The 23,025-nt window shown below is 48.1% G+C and overlaps 2 protein-coding genes across 4 annotated transcripts in view; one reads left to right on the plus strand and one right to left on the minus strand.

Annotated features, from left to right (window-relative positions):
- Nucleotides 1-13,534, plus strand: part of SLC45A2 (solute carrier family 45 member 2) — a 38,613-nt gene extending 25,079 nt beyond the window's left edge. For 2 of the 3 annotated variants that reach the window (XM_044932649.1, XM_006071882.3), the window contains 4 exons: nucleotides 921-1,064; nucleotides 1,730-1,853; nucleotides 7,192-7,397; nucleotides 10,630-10,913. In XM_044932649.1, the coding sequence (XP_044788584.1) occupies nucleotides 921-1,064; nucleotides 1,730-1,853; nucleotides 7,192-7,397; nucleotides 10,630-10,854 (699 nt within the window). In that variant the 3' untranslated portion in view covers nucleotides 10,855-10,913. Of the gene's footprint in view, nucleotides 1-920; nucleotides 1,065-1,729; nucleotides 1,854-7,191; nucleotides 7,398-10,629; nucleotides 10,914-11,503 lie in introns of those variants that run through there. The other variant, XM_006071884.3, reaches the window with a different exon arrangement.
- Nucleotides 13,535-18,798: 5,264 nt separating this feature from the next.
- Nucleotides 18,799-21,438, minus strand: RXFP3 (relaxin family peptide receptor 3). The gene is made up of 3 exons (XM_044932487.1): nucleotides 21,361-21,438; nucleotides 20,537-20,818; nucleotides 18,799-20,220 (listed from the first exon to the last, which is right to left on the minus strand). Exons 1-3 carry the CDS (start codon nucleotides 21,436-21,438, stop codon nucleotides 18,799-18,801), a joined length of 1,782 nt encoding a protein of 593 aa, XP_044788422.1.
- Between the last annotated feature and the right edge of the window lie 1,587 nt (nucleotides 21,439-23,025).

Below are 23,025 nucleotides of genomic sequence, written 5' to 3' on the forward strand. Positions count from 1 at the left end.
AGCATAAACTACCACGGGTTTAGCAGCTTAAAGCCATACCCATTTATTATCTCAGAGTTCTGTAGGTCAGAAGTCTGGGTGGGCTCAGTCAAGTGCTCTGCTCAGGGTCGCACAAAGCTGAAATCAAGGTGCTGGTGTAGCTGCCTTCTCATCCAGAGGTTTGAATGGGGAAGAATCAACTTCGAGCTCATGCAGGTAGAATTCAGCTTCTTGTGGTTGTCGAGGTCCTTGTTTTCTTGCTAATTGATGGCCAGGGATCAGTCACTTCCTGGAGGTCACAATGAAGTTCTTCGCTGTAGCCCACTTCACCTTCAAACCCTAGCAATGCTTGTGCTTTGAGACTTTCTGGCTTCCCCTTCTGCTCCCAGCCAGAGAGAAACCTAGGCTTTTTAAACGGTTGATGTGATTTCATTAGGGTCACCCAGATAATCTCCCTGCTAACTTGAAGCCAACTGATTAGTAACCTTTGTTACTTCTGCAAAATCCTTTTGCCATAGAATAGAACAGAATCATGAAGACAGAGAGTATAGAGGCCATTTTGGAATTTGGATGACCAGATTTTAAGAATCAAGAGATCTAAGAATTATAACCATCTAGGGCCTCACTTAAATCCATGAGCTTCATCCTTATACAGTGGTTCTGTCATTCAAAGATAGGAAGTTTGATGAGTGGCTCTTACATCTTGGCTTAAAGCAAGTCTATTTCTAGTCCCTTTGCCCTTATGTCCTCAAAGCCCTGATATTGGCCTGAAACTGTGAAGTATCTGCATATACATAACAAAACACCTCCTATGAGAACACTCCATGGAAACCATGGTGCCGCGCCCAGAGGGTGTGGCCTTGTGTGATGGACTACTAACAGATCCCACAGTGGGCTGTGTGTCTAACTGAATGTCACACCTGTTTGGTGTTTTATTCCAGACTCAGAGGACAATGACCTTGAGGTCACTGTTGAGGGCATTGAGGAGCATGCCCCCTCATTACCGCTGCCTTTGCATCAGCCACCTCATTGGATGGACTGCCTTCCTGTCCAACATGCTCTTCTTCACAGACTTCATGGGCCAGGTAACAGACTTGTCTGTACACGCTCTTTGTCTCACACACCAGTTGCTCCATCAGCACCTGTGGAGCTTCTGAGCACCTCTAGGATGGGCACAGTAAGAGCAGGAGAGAGAGTACCTTCAGGGAGCTGGCTTATAGATAAGTTCCAGAGGGAAGTTTCTACACCCTAAACAGTTAGAAGACACTATGGGACCAGTACTCGATCAAATACAACAAATAAGGAAAATTTGAGGTGAGCGGTAGTGGTCACAGTGCGCTTAATAAAGGAGGGGCAGTGTGATTTGGATCTTGAAGGGTGAGTAGGAATTGGAGAGGGAGGGGAGAGGGAGGAAACATTCCAGTTGGAGATAGGACTGGCATGTGTGGAGATGAGTCTGAAGCTTGTTGGCTGTACCAGAATAGGGGTGACAGGGTTGCCTAAGTCAGGTGGAGCCAGATGTTAGACAGGAGGAGGGATGTTCAACATTTGAAAGATGTTTAGATTGCAGGCAGTAGGCATTAAGTCCTCCTGAGGGTCCTTGAGTGGAGGTGTGAAAGGAGGAAAGGGTGACACAGTCATGGGGGAATGAGGTCTGTGCCCCCAGCAAGGGAAAGAGACACAGAGCACATGAGAAGGGGTCCTTACCAACCCGCAATGGGAACTCAGTGGCCCCAAATCTCTCTTGCAGATTGTGTACCACGGGGATCCCTACGGTGCCCACAACTCCACAGAGTTCCTCATCTACCAAAGGGGGGTTGAGGTTGGATGCTGGGGCTTGTGCATCAACTCTATGTTCTCCTCACTTTATTCTTGTAAGTAAGCCTCCTCCTCTTGAGGGTGTCTTCTAAGGGCTCTGGTCTAGCAGAATCTTGGATTTTATTTTTGGTAAATATATGGAGATCAGGAAAAACCTTTTCCCTTAGAAGAGACCTCATCAAGTAGCCTTTTCCCAATGAATCCTGGGTACCATTCTCCACAGCAATTACTTTGTACTTGGAATCAGGGGGCTCCTGATCAAGATATTTTGGGAAATAGGAGGAAAACTTGGAAACAACATGGTAAACTATTGGATGCGTGAGGGATTGTCACAGCCAAGATGACTGATTAACAGCAGGTCTGGGTTCTGCTGCAATGAGATCACCATGAGGTTTCATAGGTACACTTATTAATCTAGACAGAAAATAGGAGGGATGGTTAATATGATAGGTGACAAAAGTAACATAACTTTAGCTCCGATCAGTAGAGTGGTATGTTATAGGAGCCCTGTTCTAGATTGAGAAGGACAGCTTTTCTTCTCAGGCATCAGCTTTCCATGGGGTCTATTAACTTCACCCACCCACCCCCAACCTTGGCTAAATTTATCTATGGGGACACTGTATTCAAAGGGATTTCTGGGATTGGATTTAACTGTGTCCAAATGGATGTCCTCTAACTTTAGGGCATCACACAGGCTCATTTTGTGCTTGCTAATTTGTATGGAAATCTCCAAGTGCTGTACACATTGAGTTCAATGAAAATTCAGGCCTTTAAAATGTATGCAGGTCCCTCATTTGGAATGGAAATTTGGAAGCTTCTTCAGTGTTGTGGGAAAAATAGCTGATCCGCAGGGCAGAGGTCCAGGCTTTGGACAGGCCCAGGGGACAGCAGGGTTATGACCCAGGTGGAAGCGGGGGAGGCAATGGCGGACAATCCGTGGTACCATTCCCAGGGGCATCATTCTGTCACTGAAGTGTGCTTCTTGTTGGGAAGGAAAGTGAATGTACACAATGTCCCCTAGCCTGGCATTTAGCCTTTTGCCCAGCTAAAACACAGCTGAAAACCTGTTTTGAGGTCAAGAAAATCGCTTTAAAGTATAGCCCAAGTGGGGAAAGGGGACCTAATATAAGCATATCCATGAACCCCATAATCATCAGATCAGATCAGATCAGATCAGTCGCTCAGTTGTGTCCGACTCTTCGCGACCCCCTGAATCGCAGCACGCCAGGCCTCCCTGTCCATCACCAACTCCTGGAGGTCACTCAGACTCACGTCCTTCGAGTCAGTGATGCCATCCAGCCATCTCATCCTCTGTCGTCCCTTTCTCCTCCTGCCCCCAATCTCTCCCAGCATCAGAGTCTTTTCCAATGAGTCAACTCTTCACATGAGGTGGCCAAAGTACTGGAGTTTCAGCTTAGCATCATTCCTTCCAAAGAAATTCCAGGGCTGATCTCCTTTAGAATGGACTGGTTGGATCTCCTTGCAGTCCAAGGGACTCTCAAGAGTCTTCTCCAACACCACAGTTCAAAGGCATCAATTCTTCGGCGCTCAGCCTTCTTCACAGTCCAACTCTCACATCCGTACATGACCACAGGAAAAACCATAGCCTTGACTAGATGAACCTTTGTTGGCAAAGTAATGTCTCTGTTTTTGAATATGCTATCTAGGTTGGTCATAACTTTCCTTCCAAGGAGTAAGCGTCTTTTAATTTCATGACTGCAGTCACCATCTGCAGTGATTTTGGAGCCCAGAAAAATAAAGTCTGACACTGTTTCCACTGTTTCCCCATCTACTTCCCATGAAGTGATGGGACCGGATGCCATGATCTTCATTTTCTGAATGTTGAGCTTTAAGCCAACTTTTTCACTTTCCACTTTCACTTTCATCAAGAGGCTTTTTAGTTCCTCTTCACTTTCTGCCATAAGGGTGGTGTCATCTTCATATCTTTGGTTATTGATATTTCTCCTGGCAATCTTTATTCCAGCTTGTGTTTCATAATCATAAAGCCATAGAATTCATTATTTTAAAATTTATGGTAACCAAATAGTGGTGGCTTGAAGCTTACATTTCCTTAGCAAAACCCTTTCTTCCCCTTGTTGTTCGGTTGCTGAGCCATGTCTGACTCTACAACTCCTTGGACTGCAGCCAGGTTCCTCTGCCCATGGGATTTCCCAGGCAAAGAAAACTGGAGTGGGTTGCCATTTCCTTCTCCAGGGGATCTTCCCAACCCAGTGATTGAACCTGCATCTCCTGCATTGTCAGGCAGGTTCTTTACCACTGAGCCACCAGGGAAGCCCTTTGCCCACCTTGGGCTTCCCAGATGGCATTAATGGTAATGAACTCACCTGTGAGTGCAGAAGTAAGAGACACAGGTTTGATCCTTGGGTCCAGAGTATACAAATTAAGAAGAAGAAAAAAAAAAAAAAAAAACCTTTCAGGAGGACAATTTCAAATGCCTAGAATCAGGGAGCATTAGACTGAAAGGATTTAATAACTTATCCATCTCACTTTGTGCTTTCAAGATGTAGGGCAACTGTTTACTACCATCCTCATTCTTTTAAGAGGAAAATATTTTTCTAAAAGTCATTAGCCTTTTAATTTTATGTCAATTTTAACTTGTTCTCAAAGAATCCCTCCCAGGGACTCTTCCATTATCTAGGCTGAGCTCCTACATGAATTTCATGGCTTTTGAAAATTCAAGAGCATGTTATTTTTTAGGACCTTTCTACTTAAAAATCTCTCTATACAAGAATCCCTCCTATTTTAATAGTTTTTGAAAGTTATATTAATGTATAAACCTGTGATATTCCTAAGACAGTGAGTTAGAACTAAAATATTCTCTATAAAATACCAACCAGCCCTGCCTAAAGATCTTCAGGGTCTCCCATAAGATAGAGTGGAGGTCCTGACCTTGGTGCTCCAGGACTCACTGTCTGGCCTGGCTCATCCTTGGACCTCAGTCACTCCCAAGCAGGAACTCTCCCAATGACCCACTTCCCAGCCCGTCTCATGTCTGTGGATTTATATTTGGTTTCTTCCGCCTGAGCTGCTGTTTCTCCCTCCCTACCCAGCCAGACCCAACTCCAAAATGCCCCTGTTTGTGCCATCTCTCAAGTCTTTCCCTCTGCACTCCAACCCACTCTGGGCAGAATCGATCATTTGCCACAATTCCAGAGTACACTAGATAACCCTGTATTTTGGACTCATCACATAACACCAGGTTGACGACCCAGAATGTCTATCCAGAGGGACTTTGGTAGGGCAATCTGGCTGCTGAGGTAAGAGATGGGGGATGGTGATAAAGGACTGTTTTCAAGCTCCTTTTACACAGCAGGTACACTTAGATTGATGAGTATAGCCACACTGAGTACTGAAATATAGCCAATTGTTCATAGCATAGACTACTATTCAAAGCTGGGGCCTAAATCAGTCATTTCTCTCCAACCCTAAGGAGAGGCACAATGTCACTTAGTATCAGACACAGCAGAGGGCAAGTCAACTTGGCTGACAGTTATTGATTTCACTTTATAAATAAAGCATTCTTTGCCAGATTTTCAGTCTTTGTAGTGAAGTTAGTTGTGTTTCCAAATATCTTTTTATCACCTTTTGCCTTCTTTCTGGTTGGCCCATCTACTTGGTGATAGCATTTACCTAAAGAATACTGATGGTATCTTTCAGGTACTGAGACAACTTGTATTCCATTTTCTGCATAAATGTAATCATTAAGCAAACTAGATTTACACTGCTTTTATTCTCAGCCTTGACAACACCCCTCCAAGCATGGCATGAATTTAATAGAGGAAGCAATGTTGTTCCTTTAACATTTCAGGATTCCAAATTGATACCAATGTAATACATAATAGATACAAATTTAATTCACCTGCAATGCAGGAGACCCTGGTTCAATTCCTGGGTCAGGAAGATTCACTGGCGAAGGGGTGGCCTACCACTCCAGTATTCTTGGGCGTCTCTTGTGGGTAAGCTGGTAAAGAATCCACCTGCAATGAGGGAGACCTGGGTTCGATTCCTGGTTTGGGAAGATCCCCTGGAGAAGGGAAAGGCCACCCACTCTAGAATTCTGGCCTGGAGAATTCCATGGACTGTATAGTCCATGGGGTCACAAAGAGTCAGACATGACTGAGCGACTTTCTCTTCACATATTTAATGCATAATTGATATCAACAATACTACAAATGGAGTACAGATGAGGTTTCTTGTCTATGCAATGTAAATCTAATAATTATTTGAATAGACATGGAAAATTTCACTCTTAAGTAGGCACATTCCTAGCTTCTATCATTTATCTATCTCCTGGGTTCATTTGTTCTAGCAGCATGGGGCAGAGGAAAGATAAAACTATGGATTAAAATAAATGATTAAAAAAGGAAGATAAAACGTTCTTAGGGATTTTCCCTACTGTGGTGAAAAACATAGGAAAATATTTTAAAGCAAAATTTTCAGTTTTAAAGAATGAGCTCTATCATGAGTCTTTTATGAGCAAGCCAGGTTTACCTGCTTCGAAGAGACCTCAGTGAGAAGTCAACCATATTCAGCAAAGTCTGTGTTTTTGGAATTATGATAGCCAATGTTAACTTGATGTCTTCTGTGTGCTTGACATTCGGCTGGGGGATTTCACAGCCATTTTACTTCATTTGATCCTAGTAACAACCGCCAGCAAGGATTTTACTAGTTCCATTTTTCTGATCAAGAAGCTGAGGCTTTGGAGAAGTTATAGAGCTTGTCCAGAGTGTGAGGGTGCCAGCGATGGGGAGGTGCCTGGCACAGCAGGGTTCCCTGACCGGACTGGGAAGGGCTGGTAAGTCAGGGCCAGTGTCTGCAGGTGATGTACCTTCTTTACCTGCTTCTCAGGTTGTGGAGACAGCATTCGGGTGGGGCAGAAAAACTGAATGATTCAGCTTATTCCATAAACTCTGGTTATGTTCATTTCCTCCAACCTGACTTTGGGTCAAGATAGACCTGGATTGTCATTTTGGTCCTGCTGGGATAGATCCCTGTGAATTAGAAAGAACTGCACTTTTCTCGCATGTCCTGCAGCCCCAGGGTCCCATAACAAAGGTGGGCTTTTCAATCATCTCTTCTGCATCTTGTTGCTATATACAGCTGCCCACTATGCAGTACCTGGTCCTTCCCTGCAGAAAAGAAAATCAACCCAGGAAGGCAATCTCTAGCTCTCCTTTATGCAAAGGATTCAAAACTGATTCTCAAAACCAGCTGTTTTCAAGCATAGATAAGGGGGTTCTTTTGTTCCTGACTCAATATCAAAGGAAAGATTTAAAAAAACAAAAGTGAATCTTCAAAAGCAAAGGTTGTCTGAAATTATGAGATGTTGTGAGGCACTGCCAGCTATAATTACTCCCTCTCTTCTCCCCACAGACTTTCAGAAAGTGTTGGTTCCCTGCATCGGATTAAAGGCCCTGTACTTTATGGGGTATTTGCTGTTTGGCCTGGGGACGGGGTTCATCGGGCTCTTCCCGAATGTCTACTCCACCCTGGCCATGTGCACCTTGTTTGGCGTGATGTCCAGCACCCTGTACACGGTACCCTTTACCCTCATTGCTGTGTATCACCATGAGGAGCAGGTGCGTGGTCCAATCTCAGTGCTGAGTGACGTCTGGAGCCCCCTGGGAAGGCGGGGGTGGGGGGGACTTGAGAAAGTGTAGAGCAGAGCTGGAAAATACGGGTTCTTGAAACTGCATCACTACAATGGCCTGGCCAAGGCATGACCACGTTCCCAGCCCACCCTCTCCTCCTTACTCTGAAGCCCAGTGCACTTGGGAGCAGTGAGACAGGCACCATTACTCCCATTTGTCAGATTGGAAAAGGGAGGGTTGGTAATGCTGAGAAGCCAGCCCACAATCACACAGAGACAAAGCAGCGGAAACTCTGGGCTTATGACACATGCCATGCACCTGAAGCCATTTCTGGGTGCCACAGTAAGGGCCCTGGCCCTCAACCACTACAGAGGTCTGGTGCCATTTCTGGGAGTTACTGGTTGAGCAATATTTTCCTTGGAAATGGGATTTTAGTAAGTCACACCCTGTGTGCAGGGAGGAAAGCTGGTGGCAGCTGGTTAACTCTCTAGCTGCCTCAAGGGAGGCCCGCCCCATCTCCATTTCCATCTGGGAATTCAAGCCAGAGGGCAAGACTCCACTTGGCCCTAAAAAAGCATTAGGTTGGGAATTTCTGCTCTAAAATTACCACCTTTTCTTCTCAAAATATGCAACTGTCCCCCTGAAAATAGGCTTACATTTCCCCAACTGTAAAAGCTAAAGAGAACTATTAGCTTATTCATCCCAGCAGGAAATTGCAAAAACGCTGAACACATGTCCATGTGACTAGAACACTGGCCTTCTTATTAATCATTTGATTGGGCAAGCACAGTGGGGCAGGGTTGCACTAGGCGTTAAAACCTTTAAACAAGAGTTGTAGCTGTCCTTACCCCTGGGAGACATTGTCACTAATGTTTCAATGCATGGCAGGCACTTAGCTGCTAGAGATACAGCTGGCATTGAGAACCGCCCCTCCAAGACAGAGTTGTATGATACTAGGCCCCAAACACTGGAGAAGGCAATGGGAACCCACTCCAGTACTCTTGCCTGGAAAATCCCATGGATGGAGGAGCCTGGTAGGCTGCAGTCCATGGGGTTGCAAAGAGTCGGACATGACTAAGCGACTTCACCTTCACTTTTCACTTTCATGAATTGGAGAGGGAAATGGCAACCCACTCCAGTATTCTTGCCTGGAGAATCCCAGGGATGGGGAAGCCTGATGGGCTGCTGTCTATGGGGTTGCACAGAGTTGGACACGACTGAAGTGACTTAGCAGCAGCAGCAGCAGCAGGCCCCAAACACAGAGGCTATGGACTCAGAAGAACCTGGATTCAAATCGTGCCTCCCCCATTTGGCAGCTATGGGACACTGGGGAGTCATAAAGCAGAGAAAATAGTCACTCAATTGTATCCAATTCTTTGTGACCCCATGAACTGTAGCCTGCCAGGCTTCTCTGACCATGGAATTCTCCAGGCAGGAATACTGGAGTGGGTTGCCATTTCCCCTTTCCAGGGGATCTTCCTGACTCAGGGATCGAACCTGGGTCTCTTGCATTATAGGTGGATACTTCACTGTCTTCGTCACCAGGGAAGCCCAGAGATCTTGTCCATTTATTTACTAAGTGTCACTCAAAATGAGTTCACTTTTAGATGGGAACTATAATGACATGGTTCAGCAGCCACAATGATGTGCACACGTGAATCAAATGGCACCTGCCTACCTCACCCTTCACGCTTTCCCTATTTCCCCGACCCCCTACCCCAGGCCCCTACAGGTAACCACTTTCTTCAGATTTTTGTCTGTCTTTCTAGTATTTTTGAATGAAAATCTAGCAATTACAAATTGCATTTTCTCATTTTCCTTTTCTTATTCAAAGGATCCTATGCATTTTCCTGCACAATGATTTTTTTTTAATTTAATAGTGTAGGAATTATCATTCAGACTCAGAGAGCCTTAGTTTTCTAATCAAATGGGAATATACACCCACCTTATAGAATTGTTGGAAAATTAAATGAAATGAGATAGTATAGGTAATCTGCTTTTCATAATGCCTACCTGGCACCTTGCAAAGACTCAAAAAATGGTAGGTAGTAGTATTATTGTTATTATGAGGTTAATGATAATAATATGGGCCTCCCTGATGGCTCAGATGGTTAAAAAAAAAAATAGTCTACCTGCAATGAAGATTACTGGGGTTCAATCCCTGAGTCAGGAAGATCCCCTGGAGAAGGGAATGGCTAGCCACTACAGTATTCTTGCCTGGAGAATCCTCATGGACAGAGGAGCCTGGCCGGCTGCAGTCCATGGGGTCGCAAAGAACCGGACATGACTGAGGGGCTAACACTTTGGGGCTTCCCTGGTGGCACCATGTGCCTCTGGAAAGGTGGTAAGCATGAATGAAATAACATAAGTGAAAGAGCCTTGCTCAAGCCCTAGCATGTATATGATACCTGACAAATGGCAATGCTATCAGCCAATTCAGACCAAATGCCAAATAGTAATCAAACATTAATCTATTAACCAAACAACAACCCTATTTTAAAAGGTTGAATTTCTTTTTTATGTTGCCTCACCTAACATATATCTGTGATTCAACATCCTCCTGAAAGTGTTTGAACTTTCAACTCTAAGGAAGGGATGAAAAGGGATATTTATTGTTTCTAATCCACTGTATTTATTGAATGCTTGCTGCTAAGTTGCTTCAGTCGTGTCCGACTTTGTGCGACCCCATAGACGGCAGCCCACCAGGCTCCCCCGTCCCTGGGATTCTCCAGGCAAGAACACTGGAGTGGGTTGCCATTGCCTTCTCCAATGCATGAAGGTGAAAAGTGAAAGTGAAGTCGCTCAGTCGTGTCTGACTCTTAGCGGCCCCATGGACTGCAGCCCACCAGGCTCCTCCATCCATGGGATTTTCCAGGCGAGAGTACTAGAGTGGGTTGCCATTGCCTTCTCCATTGAATGCTTAGGAAGAGAGAATTTTGTGTTCTTAATCATTTAACTCTCATAGTTAATATTCAAGATTTTGTGGCAGGTAGGGGAAAGCAGGGGGTGGAGCTTGAATCAAATGGCAGGGTTCTAAGGTTGTGTTGGAGCATGTGTGTGTGCCATGACTACTTTGGCATTGCAACAGCAGAGTCATGTGTTTATAACCACAGCTGCAAGTATCTGTTATCTGGCTTTCTAAAGGACAAGTTTGCTTGCTGACTCTGCCCTACGGAACAGTTGGCATAGATCAAATGCTGTCCCTGTTCTTGCCTTGCAGAAGCAACGGGCCCTGGGTGGGGGCCCGGATGACAGCGGCAGAGGGCAGGGCCTGGACTGCGCCGCCCTCACATGCATGGTGCAGCTGGCTCAGATCCTGGTCGGAGGTGGCCTGGGCCTTCTGGTCAACACGGCCGGCAGCGTCGTCGTTGTGGTGATCACGGCCTCTGCGGTGGCGCTGATCGGCTGTTGCTTTGTGGCTCTCTTTGTTAGATATGTGGATTAGGTCAATAAAGAGACATGGTCCCTACTCTCAGACACAGTGGCACACGCAGCACGAAATCAGTATCTAGCTCTGCGTGTTTTGTATCTGCCCTAAGTCGCTTCAGTCGTGTCCGACTCTGCATAACTACCCCTTATTCCCAGCCAGCTCTGTCCACATCAGTCTCAGTATTTCAAGCATGACTTGTCTTAGGAGAGACTGGGCCATGCCTCCATTCACTGGTGGCAAAGGGCAAGTATGGTGATGGCACCTCCTTGCAACTTTCTCCCTGAATCACTGCAGTGGAATGGGGAGGCAGGGTCTGTTTTCCACAGGGCATTTTAGGCTTTGATGAAACCTGAGACGCCGACTAACACACACTTGTGATGCTGGAATTTATCCTGTGATGTGATTTTTTTAATTTTTATTTTTTAACTAGGGGTCCATATATAGTCAGGAAGGTCATATTTTTCATCCAGTGCATCATTATGCAAAATAAGGCTGGTGATTTGAGGTATTAATTCATTCATATTCAATTCATATTTAACTCACTCATAATTAATTCATGTTAATTTATACTATCCCTACAAGTCTGCTTGAACATCTCATGCTAGAGGATTTCCCACTTAGAAACAGCTCATCTTGTTGATATAGTAAAAATCTTTCTCTCTAGCCTGCACTTTTGTTCCAGCCCCTGGAGTCTCACTGGAAGCCTTTCAAAGAACTGCCTCCCGTTTCTCCTGTGATCCTCTCTTCTCCAAGTGAAGCAGCATTTCTCAGCTGTACCCCTTGAAGTTCATGATGGCAGCATGGTTTAACAGAAAGACCGTGAGCTTTAGAGCTGGGCTGGTTTGGGATCCTGGCTTTGCTTCTCCCCAGCAAACTACAGAACCTCAAAAGCTGCACTTGTTCATCTGTACATTTCGGGTAATATTGAGTTAGCCAAAAAGTTCGTTCGAGATTTCTGTAACATCTTATGGAAAAAACGGAGGGAACTTTATGACCCACCCAATACTTCCTACCCCAGAGAGTGGTGACCATTTGTAATACCTAAGCTGTACAGAGTGCTTGCCACCATTCTCAGCATTTTACCCATGTTAACACAGCAGTCTTGGGAGAAGCTGCTGCTACTGATTTCCATTTTCTAGATGAAGAAACAGAGGCAGAGAGGTTTATAGTTCTCATCTGAAGCTACACAGCTCCGAAGTGGCAGAGCTGGGCTTTGAACGCAGGCACTTGGGCTCTGCTGTTTCCTATAAGAGCAGCACTCAGCCTGGAGGCTGGCCGCTGGTCTGCACTTGATACATGACAACCATCGTCGTTATTTTTTAAAGGCTCACCATCCTGCTTCCTCAGGCCTAGATCTCCCCATCACCTGTCCTTCATAAGTGTTTTCTATATAATTCCAGATGTGCCTGAGTGGTACAGAATGATTTGCCCACATGTTTCTCCAAGTTAAAACATGTTATATGGTTCCTTCTCCTGCCTCATCTTAGAGCTGGTTGTGTAATCGCTGCCTCAGATGAATTTCTAGATTATGGAGACCTCCCATGCTGGAAGGGAATTTGGAGACACGAAATGAGCTGCTTTGAGAACAAGGACACGGGGATTCAGGCTGTTGTCTGGCTTCCTGGTGCACAGCAGAATGGATGGTTCGGTAGCGTGGCCAGGAACCTGCAGTGTAGGCTCATTTGGGGAAGGGGTACTGCAAAGGAGAACTGTGCTCGGGGGTTCTTTGGGTTCCCTTTTACAAAACCTCTGGGGGAATGAGGGGTGCAGGTCCACTCCTAACGTTTGCGTTTGCAGGGCCTGGGGGAGAGACCACTGATGAAGGCCCCTCCCTCCCTTTCCCACCCTTATCCCAGTCCAGCACTGTGAGGGCCCCTGTGGGCACCCTGACACCTGCACGTCCATCGCCTTCCCAACTCCCCACCCTTTACCACACCTGCAAACAGTCACCCTCAGCCTCCCCTCACACCTAAGGGTGCACAGACTCAGCGGTGTCTATCACCTTCAAGAGGAAAGGACCAACGAAGCCCTTAGAGACTCAGAGCCATTTAGATGGGGAATTCGACGTCTTGCATACCAAAGCATAGCCTAGGGGGTGGAGGTGCAGGGCTCAGGCTACAGGCAGCTCCATGGATTCCTTGCTATGTGGGAAGGGGTACAGGTGGGAGTGGAGGATTGAGCAGCACTCTCTAGTAGGGGACCCGGGGTGGGGGTCCTGGCTGCCCAGGTCTGATGGCTCCAGGCTGCAGTTCTCTTGGTTGCCTCCCTTTTAAGAGCCTGATCTCTGTGCTCTTGGGTTGTAGTAGGGGCAGTGCTAGGGTGTGGGGTGGTATTTCTGGGGCACCCCTGTGGATCTGAGCTCTTCTAGTTGCGTAGGGTGGGGCAGGAGAGGAAGGAGGGCAAGCCTTACACCAAAGTGGTCACTCCTTCCTTTCCCTGCCCACACTTGCCACCTGCAGAACACACACAGCTTCCTCATTCAGCACCAGGTTCTCTGGGTTCCCGCAGTTTATCCCATTTTCTCCAGATTAATTTTTTCCAGACTGAGCTGAGCTTTCTTCTCAGACTTCAGTGTGCTGTGGTTCCACTGATCAACCTCTGAGCCTTGCCTCCCTCCTGTGCACAGTGGCACTTATTTTCTGTCCAATCCAGGCCCCCTGCCTTCTATCAGTGTGTGTGTGTGTGTGTGTGTGTGTGTGTGTGTGCTGTTGCTTCAGTCGTATCCAACTCTTTGTGACCCCATGGACTGTAGCCCTCCAGGCTCCTCTGTCCATGGGATTCTCTAGGCAAGGATACTGGAGTGGTTGCCATGCGTTCCTCCAGGGGATATTCCCCACCAAGGGATCGAACCCCATGTCTTTTGCGTCTCCCGCATTGGCGGGCGGGTTCTTTACCACTAGCGCCACCTATTGGAATGAAAGTGAAAAGAGAAGTGAAAGTGAAGTCGCTCAGTGGTGTCATTCTTTGCGACCCCATGGACTGTATCTCGCCAGACTCCTCCTCCGCCCATGGGATTTTCCAGGCAAGAATACTGGAGTTGGTTGCCATTTCCTTCCCCAGGGGATCTTCCCATCCCAGGGATCGAACCCTGGTCTCAAGCACCGCGGGCAGACTCTTTACCATCTGAGCCACCAGGGACGCCCATAACTATTGGAATATACACTCACAAATGAAATTATTACATTCACCAGCAAAAAGATCCCATCTTCCCCAGTCTTCCTTCCTCCTTCTCCCCCTCACGTTATCCATCCAAGAGCAGCAAGGTCATGACTGACTTAGAAGAGGACACAGGGAGGACACCTGCTCCCAATCCCACACAGGATCCCTGCCCTGGGCCCAGGATGAGAATGAGCCAGTACTCTCAGGGCCCCACATGACACAGGAAAGGAAAGTGAAGTCGCTCAGTCGTGCCCAACTCTTTGAGACCCCATGGACTGTAGCTTAGCAGGCTCCTCTGTCCATGGGATTGTCCAGGCAAGAGTACTGGAGTGGGTTGCCATTTCCTTCCCCAGGGGGATCTTCCCGACCCAGGGATCAAACCTGGATCTCCTGCATTGCAGGCAGACGCTTTACCATCTGAGCCACCAGGGTAGTTTTCCCACATGACACAGCACACAGCCTTAAGAAAGAAACAGCATCCAGCCACCTCTCCTGCCTCACCTACCTGTTCTTGATGTCTGCAACATTTGGAAATGGAATTATTTGCTGAGTTCAGTGTTTATCTTCTGATCATTTCTCCAAGCACTGCTCTGCTGATTAAAGATTTTGAAATGAATGACTGGGTGGGCTGGAAGGGTGACCTGCAACTGAGAGCCGTCTTCCCTGGACCCCCAAGGAAATAAGAGTAGTCATCTGTGGCCAACCACAGGGCATGGTCTTCATTACAAGTGAAGCTCTTTTCAGATGGAACACTGGGTGGGCTATGGGATGGAAAAGGGAGCTAGAGCACACAGACTCACTCTCTCTCACACACACACTCACACACACACACACACACACTCACACACACTCACACTTAAGTGATACTTTACTCCTTGAACTCAACTTCATTGAGACTTGAATGAGCAGATAGAATCCAATTTTAAAAGACTTTAACCACCTTAAAGACTTTTAATCTACCAGGGCTTCCCTGGTAGCCCAGCTGGTAAAGAATCCACCTGCAATGTGGGAGACCTGGGTTTGATCCCTGGGTTGGGAAATCTCCTGGAGAAGGGAAAGGTTCTCACTCCAGTGTTCTGTCCTGGAGCATTCCATGGACTGTATAGTCCATGGGGTCACAAAGAGTTGGACACAACTGAGCGACTTTCACACTCTCTTAACCACCTTTGGGAACTTAAGTACTTGTTCTTAGTATACCAATGACATATCCCCTCTGGGACAAAATTGTCCTGTTCCCAGACAAATAAAGCAAGTGCAGGGACATTTACATTCTTCCTAGAAATCCCAGTAAATCCTGCAGGAGAAAGGGAGGCCACACTGTTTTGCTTCTCCCTCCATGCACCTAGCCTTCCAACCTCAAAACCTTTGATCACTGAATTTCCCCAGCTTCAAATGCCCTAGCTATGCACCTACTCTCTGTCTCAATTGCCAGATTGCCCATCTAAATTGTACTCATATTCCTAAGAAAGTGACGTGAAAGTGAATGTCGCTCAGTCATGCCCAACTCTTTGCGACCCCATGGACTATATACAGTCCATGGAATTCTCCAGGCTAGAATACTGGAGAGGGTAGCCTTTCCCTTCTCCAGGGGATCTTCCCAACCCAGGGATCAAACCCAGGTCTCCCATACCGCAGGCAGATTCTTTACCAGCTGAGCCACAAGAGAAGCCCATATTTGTAGGTCCATCTCAAATACTGCTTTGGCCAGGAAGTCTCTGATTCCCCAACAGAATCAAGTTCTCCATCCCTGTGTTCCTGTAAACAGCACTTCCTTTTAGCCCTTACTATGATATTCAAAAGCAAGAAGATCAAACCAATCAATCCTAAAGGAAATCAACCTTGCATATTCATTGTAAGGACTGATGCTGAAGCTCCAATACTTTGGCCACCAGATGTGAAGAGCTGATTCATTGGAAAAGACCCTAATGCTGGGAAAGATTGAGGGCAGGAGGAGAAGGGAGTGACAGAGGATGAGATGGTTGGATGGCATCGCCAACTCAATGGACATAAGTTTGAGCAAACTCAGGGAGATAGTGAAGGACACAGAGGCCTGGAGTGCTGCAGTTCATGGGATCAAAAAGGGTCCAACACAACTTAGTGACTGAACAGCAACAACATGACATTTAACTTACTGTCCCATGACTCATTTGCCTCATGTACATGGTACTGTCCCCTTCTAAATGTCAGGAATGTGTACGTAACCCCAACACTCAACACAGAGCTAGGCACACAACAAGCATTCAAAAAAAAAAATTGATGATCTCAACTGGATTTGACCATTTCCTTGTTGATGCTTTTGTCCTTGTGTAGATAGGAGTTTTGGTCTTGGCTCCCTCTAGCCATGTTCTTAGAAGTCCACAGATGTGGGTGGGGACAAGGTGACTCTTTTCATAGAGTTCTTTCCTGAAGTCCTTGCCCCCACCCCTTCTGTTTTTCTAGTGCCCATCATACCAGAAGTACACACTTCAACATACTTTCCAAAAAACCTTGGGCAACCCACACGTTGTTTATTATTAAATTCAAAACAGCAAGTTGCTTAATAAAGAGAATATCTCAGTAAGTGTCTAATATCAGTGTAACACAGAGATACACTACCATGCTACTATTTGTTCTTTGTAGGTGTTTACTTGTTCATTTACTTTATATTTTGGAGACTTGGGATTATAGTTCAATGTTTATTAGCCCACTGGTTCTCAGTATCAATAAGTTTTCATCCTAAATGGCAAAAAGAGGCTAATTTGACTACTTAGCATTATTCTGTTTCCTAAAAAAGCTACCTCCTTCAAGGCTGCTCAGGATTGAGGAGGTCAAACAGCTTTTGTGTTTCTGGCAAGGTCTTAATTTTTGCACTGTGTGTGCAAAATGTGTGTTACAGAAAGTGGGACAGGAACGCTGGAGCTGAGGAGTTCACATTTTGAACCTTAAATCTCAGACAGTCCTGGGAATTTCCAACAAAATCACAAAGTATTTTATGGTTCAAGAGGCTACAGAAGCAGACATGCTTGTATAGTGATGATTTATGCTATGAAAATAAGCACACCAGTAGATGCTCACATTGCCTGTTTATGATCTCAAACTAGGTCGCCAAAGAGAAAAGCAGTAGCACCTCTGTCAAAACTGGCAGCTGGATGGGTAGATCATTCCATCCAGCCCTCTGAGCAGCCTCAAGAAAGGACTATACTGCTGTGACCAGAACAGAATTGTCATGAGAAATGTGTCACCCTTCAGAAGGTCCCATTAGACTTGGGGTCATGGAAAAATTCATCACGTGTGTCAACGTGCTGAGCACTCTTTAGAATGAATGGAACTTGGTTAAGGTAGAGTCCTGTGGGAATTCCGATTCTTGCCGTCTCTCCTCAGTGTTATGAGCAATAAGAAACCCCACACCTGAAATCCTGGTTATTCACCCAGAACAGACTCTCCCTACTCTTTCCCCTTCAGCACAGAGTTTACTTGAGTCTCCCATTCCCCTTCCTCCCCCGCAACTCCTCTGGAACGATCAGACTCCGGCTTCCGGGAATTTGGTTTTCAGGAACCACGTTTCTACAGCATCTCTTCATCTTCTAAGCCTAAAAGCGCGGCCGAGTCATTCCTCTACTTGCTGGTCTAGAGCCTCAATCAAACACGCATTCCGATTCCCAAAGAGTGAGAGGGTGAGGCTGCAGAAAAGTCTCTACTCCCAGTGGCGTGTCTCCTCAGACCTGTTCAAATTGCTCCTGGGCACAGCTCACCTGCAGTGCCTCCAGGCACAGGCAGGGCTCACAAGGGAATCCAGACGCCCAGCTTCCAGCGCAGGGCGCATTCACTTGCCGTTGGAGTACCAAGAGAGCACGTGCCCCGCCCCCCTTCTCCTTGAGAATCCCAGGGACGGGGGGAGCCTGGTGGGCTTCCTTCTATGGGGTCGCCCGGAGTCGGACACGACTGAAGCGACTTAGCAGCAGCAGCAGCCTAAAGTCTCTCTCTTCAGCCTCTGTAACCTCACTGAGTCCGCTCGCTCTCGCAGGGAAGCCACTCCCCGGCAAAGAGCTGTACTACACGCGAGCGTTTTGGTTCCCTCGACTCTTGGGCGGTGCAGAGTCCCAGTCCGGCTCCGGGTGTGCGCACTCTCCCCGACCCAAAAGATAAACCATACGCCTCACGGGAGGTGGCTGTCTTTCGGTGCATTTCTCCTGCGGGCGGAACAAGATTGTCACTTCTTTCAACTCCGAAAAAGTTTCCGGGTCCCATACTTTAGGCCTGCCCGCACCCAAGCAGCAGATCAGACCTTCGCGCCGCGGCTGTCCCAGAACCAGGGCACAAAGGTTTTGAGGGTGGCTCCCCCGGCTGCGTGCACCTTGAGGACTTTTTCAAGAGCTGCCCCCCAAAAGTTTCTGTAATACATGTGCTCAACTGTCTGCGCATCATTGGCTGAGGCCACTTCCTCGCCCCCGAATTGCTCTACGTTCCGGATGCCTTTCTCCTCCTTCTGGGCGCCCTACACTGCCCAGCCTACACTACATAGCCTAAGAGAAGGAAGGGGGTGCGTGTAGTGAGAAGGGGAACGGAGGCTGATGGCTTGGGCCTGTAAGGCTGAGCTCGGCCCCTTTGCCAGCTTCCTCTCTCCACCTGGGTTCGCAGCCTCCCCTCTCCGGAGGAGGTCCCCAACCTTTTCTTGGGCTGCTCCTTTATGCTCCTCTCCAACCTGCTACCTCCTAAACTCTTGATCCGGAGGTCCCCCTAGCATCCCTTCACCCGCTCCGCTCTTTTCCGTCCAGGAAAAACCGCTTTGCAGTTTGCGCGCACGCTGGGCTTCGGCCCGCGTCAGTAGACCGAGCTGCTGGGCAGCAGGTCGTAGCGCCCGCCGCTGTAGACCACCACGCCAGGCGGGTAGTAGAGCAGGTCGGGCTCCGCGGCTTGGTGGAGAGGCGCCAGGGCCTGCAGTCCCTGGTCCTCCGGCTCGGGCTTGGTGGTGGCCGTGAAAGGGCGCATGCTGGTGAGAGAAGGCGACGCGATGCGCCATAGTAGGTTCTTGAGCGCTTTGCGGAACTCGCGGCGTACGAGGCAGTAGAGGATGGGATTGAGACAGCTGTTGGAGTGTGCCAGGCACACGCTCACGGGGAACGCGTACACCTGGCACAGGAAGTACTCTTGGCTGAAGGGCACCGCATTGAACTTGATGAGGATGCTCCAGGTGGTGAGCGCCTGGTTGGGCAGCCAACACAAGAAGAAGGACAGGACCACGATGGTGACTGATTTGGTGACCTTGGAGCGTCTCCGAGCGCTGGCTCCGGCCAGGCCTCCCCCGGCCGCTGAGGCTCCTCCTTCGGTCCCTGCCACGCGGTGGTCGGAGATGAAGCGCACCAGCAGCAGGTAGCACAGGCTGATGATGCCTAGCGGCAGCACGAAACCCAACAGCACCTTCTGCAAGTGGTAGAGGCCCAGCCAGAACTGCCTGTCGCGGCCCAGCAACCTGTCGGGGAAGCGCACCAGGCACAGCTCCTCCCCCATCACCTTGACCGTGGTGGAGAAGATGGCGTTGGGCAGCGAGGCCAGCGCGGCGGAGGCCCAGATCATCAAGCACAGTGCTTTGACGGAGAAGCAGCAGCTGTCCCCCAGGCTCCGGCCGCAGCAGTCGCCCCGGCCGTACCCTCGGGTCCGGTGACTCTTAAGAGCTGAGGCCACCGAGTGGTAGCGCGCCACGCTCATGGAGGTGAGAAAGAAAACGCTGGCATACATGTTCATGGACGTCACTATGGATACGATCTTACACATGGCCTTGCCGAAGGGCCATTTGAAGTCAAGGGCGTTTTCCACGGCCCAGAAGGGCAGAGTGAGCACGAACTGGAAGTCAGTCAGCGCCAGGTTGGTGACGAAGAGGTTGATGGAGGACTTGCGCCAGCCCTGCTTGCTCTTCATCAGGTAGAGCACCAGCAGGTTGCTGGTCAGCCCCAGCGCGCAAACCACCCAGTACACCACGCTGACGAGGATGCGCACCCGGGCCTCGGGGTCCGCGCTCTCCGCCCCGCCGCCGCTCGGGGGGTGCCCCGGCGCCGCGCCGTCCGGCAACTCCAGCCCCAGCTCCCACCACAAGTCCTGGAGCTGCAGCGACGCGTTGCCGCTGAAGTTGGCCGCGTGCAGAAGGTCCGGGATCCGACCGAAGAGTTCTGTGAGCTCGTCCCCGCCAGCCGCCTTATTCATGGTGGCTGGCGCGGCTGCCGCGGCCACCTGCCAGCGCTGGTGCCTCTAGGTCATGTTTTGGGAGATAGCTCCTAAGGGGAGTCCGGCTCTCCCGGGGTTCCGGCGCACGCGGGGGCTTGCAAAGTAGCTGTGGAAGAGAGCGCCTAGGAACCGGGCGCCAGGCGCGTCCCCGGCGCGCGGAGCTTGGCCTTGGGAGTGAAAATGGGCGCCGAACGTCGGTTCTGGAGGGGTATTCGAGAGTAGAGACGCACAGCTCCCAAGGCGAGCGAACGGCGTCGAAAGATGTCCGGCCAAGGCTGGAGTCTGCGGGTCTCTACTGTAAAAACTCAGATTTTTTGCCCCCAGCGTTTCCCGCTGGCACTAGCGCGTTCCCTCCCTGCCGCTCCAGACCGCTCCTGGGGGCCCGCTCTTTCCCTTTCAAATACCTTTGCAGGTTTCCTCCGCAGCTGCTCCGACGAGGTTTCCGAAGAGAGTTCAGTCTACCTCGCTGAGACTCTGGAGGGCTTTCGATGCCGGCCTCGCTGCCTCGCATCTCCGTATCTCCGCTGCTGTCGACTCGCAGTGCGTTGCCAGCCGCGTTGCCGCGAGTTGTATTTCCACCCGCACAGCCGAGGCTGCGGGCTCCCGAAGAGCATGCGTAACCCTAGCGCCAGGAGAGGGGGCGCTTTCCGAGGTGCTGAACTTCGTCGCACGCGCCGAGCCACGGGGCCAGTCTCCCTTTTCAGTTTCAAAAGGTCGTCAAGTCCTTTATTTCCCTCTGTGGCTGGAGAAAGTCGGCTTTGATTTGCGATCGCTTTTCCTTCCTCATCCCCCAACATAATTATGAGAATTTTTTCTTTCTCAGTTCCAAATGCACAATCTTCTGCCCATTTTTCTTTTTTAAAAGCAACGATAGTTGTCTCTTTTCATGCCCATACATTAAATCAGATGGTGGGCTCTTACTGAATACCCAAACGCCAGCTCCACTTCCCCTTACTAATAGCTGACTGTAATTGGCGTCTGTGGTTGTCAGGATTTTCAAAGCGTCTTCACGTAACAGAACTCTGGGTTCAGATGTTGGTATCTGCTTTGGTGTATTCTGAGAACTGAAGCTAAGCAGAATATGTAATTAATTGGTGCGCTAACCTCACAGGCATTAGATGCTTAGCTGTTAGCCCACAGCTCTTCAATAGATTGTTTACTCACATTCAACCACACTGTCTTTAATCTGATGCAGTTGGAAAAGAGGTTTTCATAGGGCTGTTTTTTGGCACCAGTACCCATACTACTATTATAATCAGAACTCTTAACCAGGTGTTTGCTTGTTTGCTTCAGACCAATGGAAGTAAATTTTAAGGACTCTTCTAAGTTCCTTTGGGCAAAAGCAATCAATATAAACCATTTGAGTCACTTCTTAAATTGCAGTTTAAGTGCCAGATCAACTGCTCTGGTGTAAAATGTGCGCTTCTTATGAAACACTTAAGAAATTTGAAATGTTTTCCTCATTGTGCTGGACTAAACGGAAACAAAAGTATATTAAATGTAATTGTCCTCACTCTTGCAGAGCACCTGACTTTACTTACAGAGACCAAAAGGTTATGACTTTAAAGCAGAGGAGATAGAAAAGCATACTGAAAAACAAGCAAACAAACAAACAAACCACGGTATAGCTCAGTTGGTAAAGAATCTGCCTGCAATGCAGAGGACTCCGGTTCGATTCCTGTGTCGGGAAGCTCTCCTGGAGAAGGGAAAGGCTATCCACTCCAGCATTCTGGCCTCGAGAATTCCATGGATTGTATAGTTTATGGGGTCGCAAAGAGTCGAAGACAACTGAGGGACTTGCACTTCACTTCATGCAATACTAAAGAAGAGAAAATGAAACATCAGGATTCCAAAATCGGAAAACAGTTCCAGAGAACACCTTCACTATAGTCTCAGTATTGCTCCGTTTACCCGCTAGGGGGCGCGAGAGTTTTAATAAAAACAAGTGTTAGTCGTTCATTTGTGTCCGACTCTGCATGGACTGTAGCAACTCCATGGACTGTAGCCCGTCATGCTCCTCTGTCCAGGGGATTTCCCAGGGAATAACACTGGCGTGGGTTGCCATTCCCTTCTCCAGGGGATCTTTTCGAACCAGAGATCGAACCTGCGTCTCTTGCATCTTCTACATTACAGCCGGATTCTTTACCACTAAGCCACCAAGGAAAACAGAAACAAAGGCAAAGCACTTCCTTTGAGAAGCTGTAATCTGAAGAAGCTCAGCCCTTCTCTGAACCAATATAACACACAAGTTGCTTCTGTGCACACCTCTTATCCCTGCGTAAGTAGCCTCTTCTTCAAGCTCAGTTCTCACTCCAATTTTTACTAGCTTTTTCTCCATCAAATTTTTATTTCTCCTTTAGTTAAAAAAGTTTAAAAATATTTCAAGGTGCTGTTGAAAAACAAGGAAGCCTGGGATATACCCTGAAAGCCCTTTGCCTCAGTTTCCTTCTGTGTACATGGGAGGAATTGTGGTTTTCAAATATTCTGAGGATAAGTACTGAGCAGGTGACATCTGAGTCGGGGGCGGTGGCGGGGGGAGGCTTCCTAAAATGTAAGTTGCAGCTCTCCTCCCAGCCCCATGTGGTCACAGAAATTCTGATTCTCTGAATCAGAGTTGGAATTGGAGTTGGAAAGGGGCCTAACAGTCTATACGTTAAACATTCTTCCAGGTGATTCTAATTTTCCCCGAAATTTGGGAACATTTGGATTAATTTTTATTTGTTCTCTAAGCTCTCCATGTGCAAACATTTAAGTCCCAAAGAAATCTTAATTTTCAATGTTGGTTGATCCTAGGATTGGAAGCAAAGAAAGAAAAGGGGGTCTTGCTGA

This window comes from Bubalus bubalis, chromosome 19, assembly GCF_019923935.1.
Source record: "Bubalus bubalis isolate 160015118507 breed Murrah chromosome 19, NDDB_SH_1, whole genome shotgun sequence".
Classification (NCBI taxonomy): domain Eukaryota; kingdom Metazoa; phylum Chordata; class Mammalia; order Artiodactyla; family Bovidae; genus Bubalus; species Bubalus bubalis.

What these genes read in the sequence shown, in the direction of transcription:
- RXFP3 (XM_044932487.1), bottom strand. Translation starts at nt 21,438, where the DNA reads ATGGGTACTGGTGCCAAAAAACAGCCCTATGAAAACCTCTTTTCCAAC. An exon ending in TAAAGACAGTGTGGTTGAAT is followed by an intron (nt 20,819 to 21,360) that starts GTGAGTAAACAA and finishes TCCTGGCGCTAG; the next exon opens with GGTTACGCATGCTCTTCGGG. An exon ending in GGCAGGGAGGGAACGCGCTA is followed by an intron (nt 20,221 to 20,536) that starts GTGCCAGCGGGA and finishes AACATGACCTAG; the next exon opens with AGGCACCAGCGCTGGCAGGT.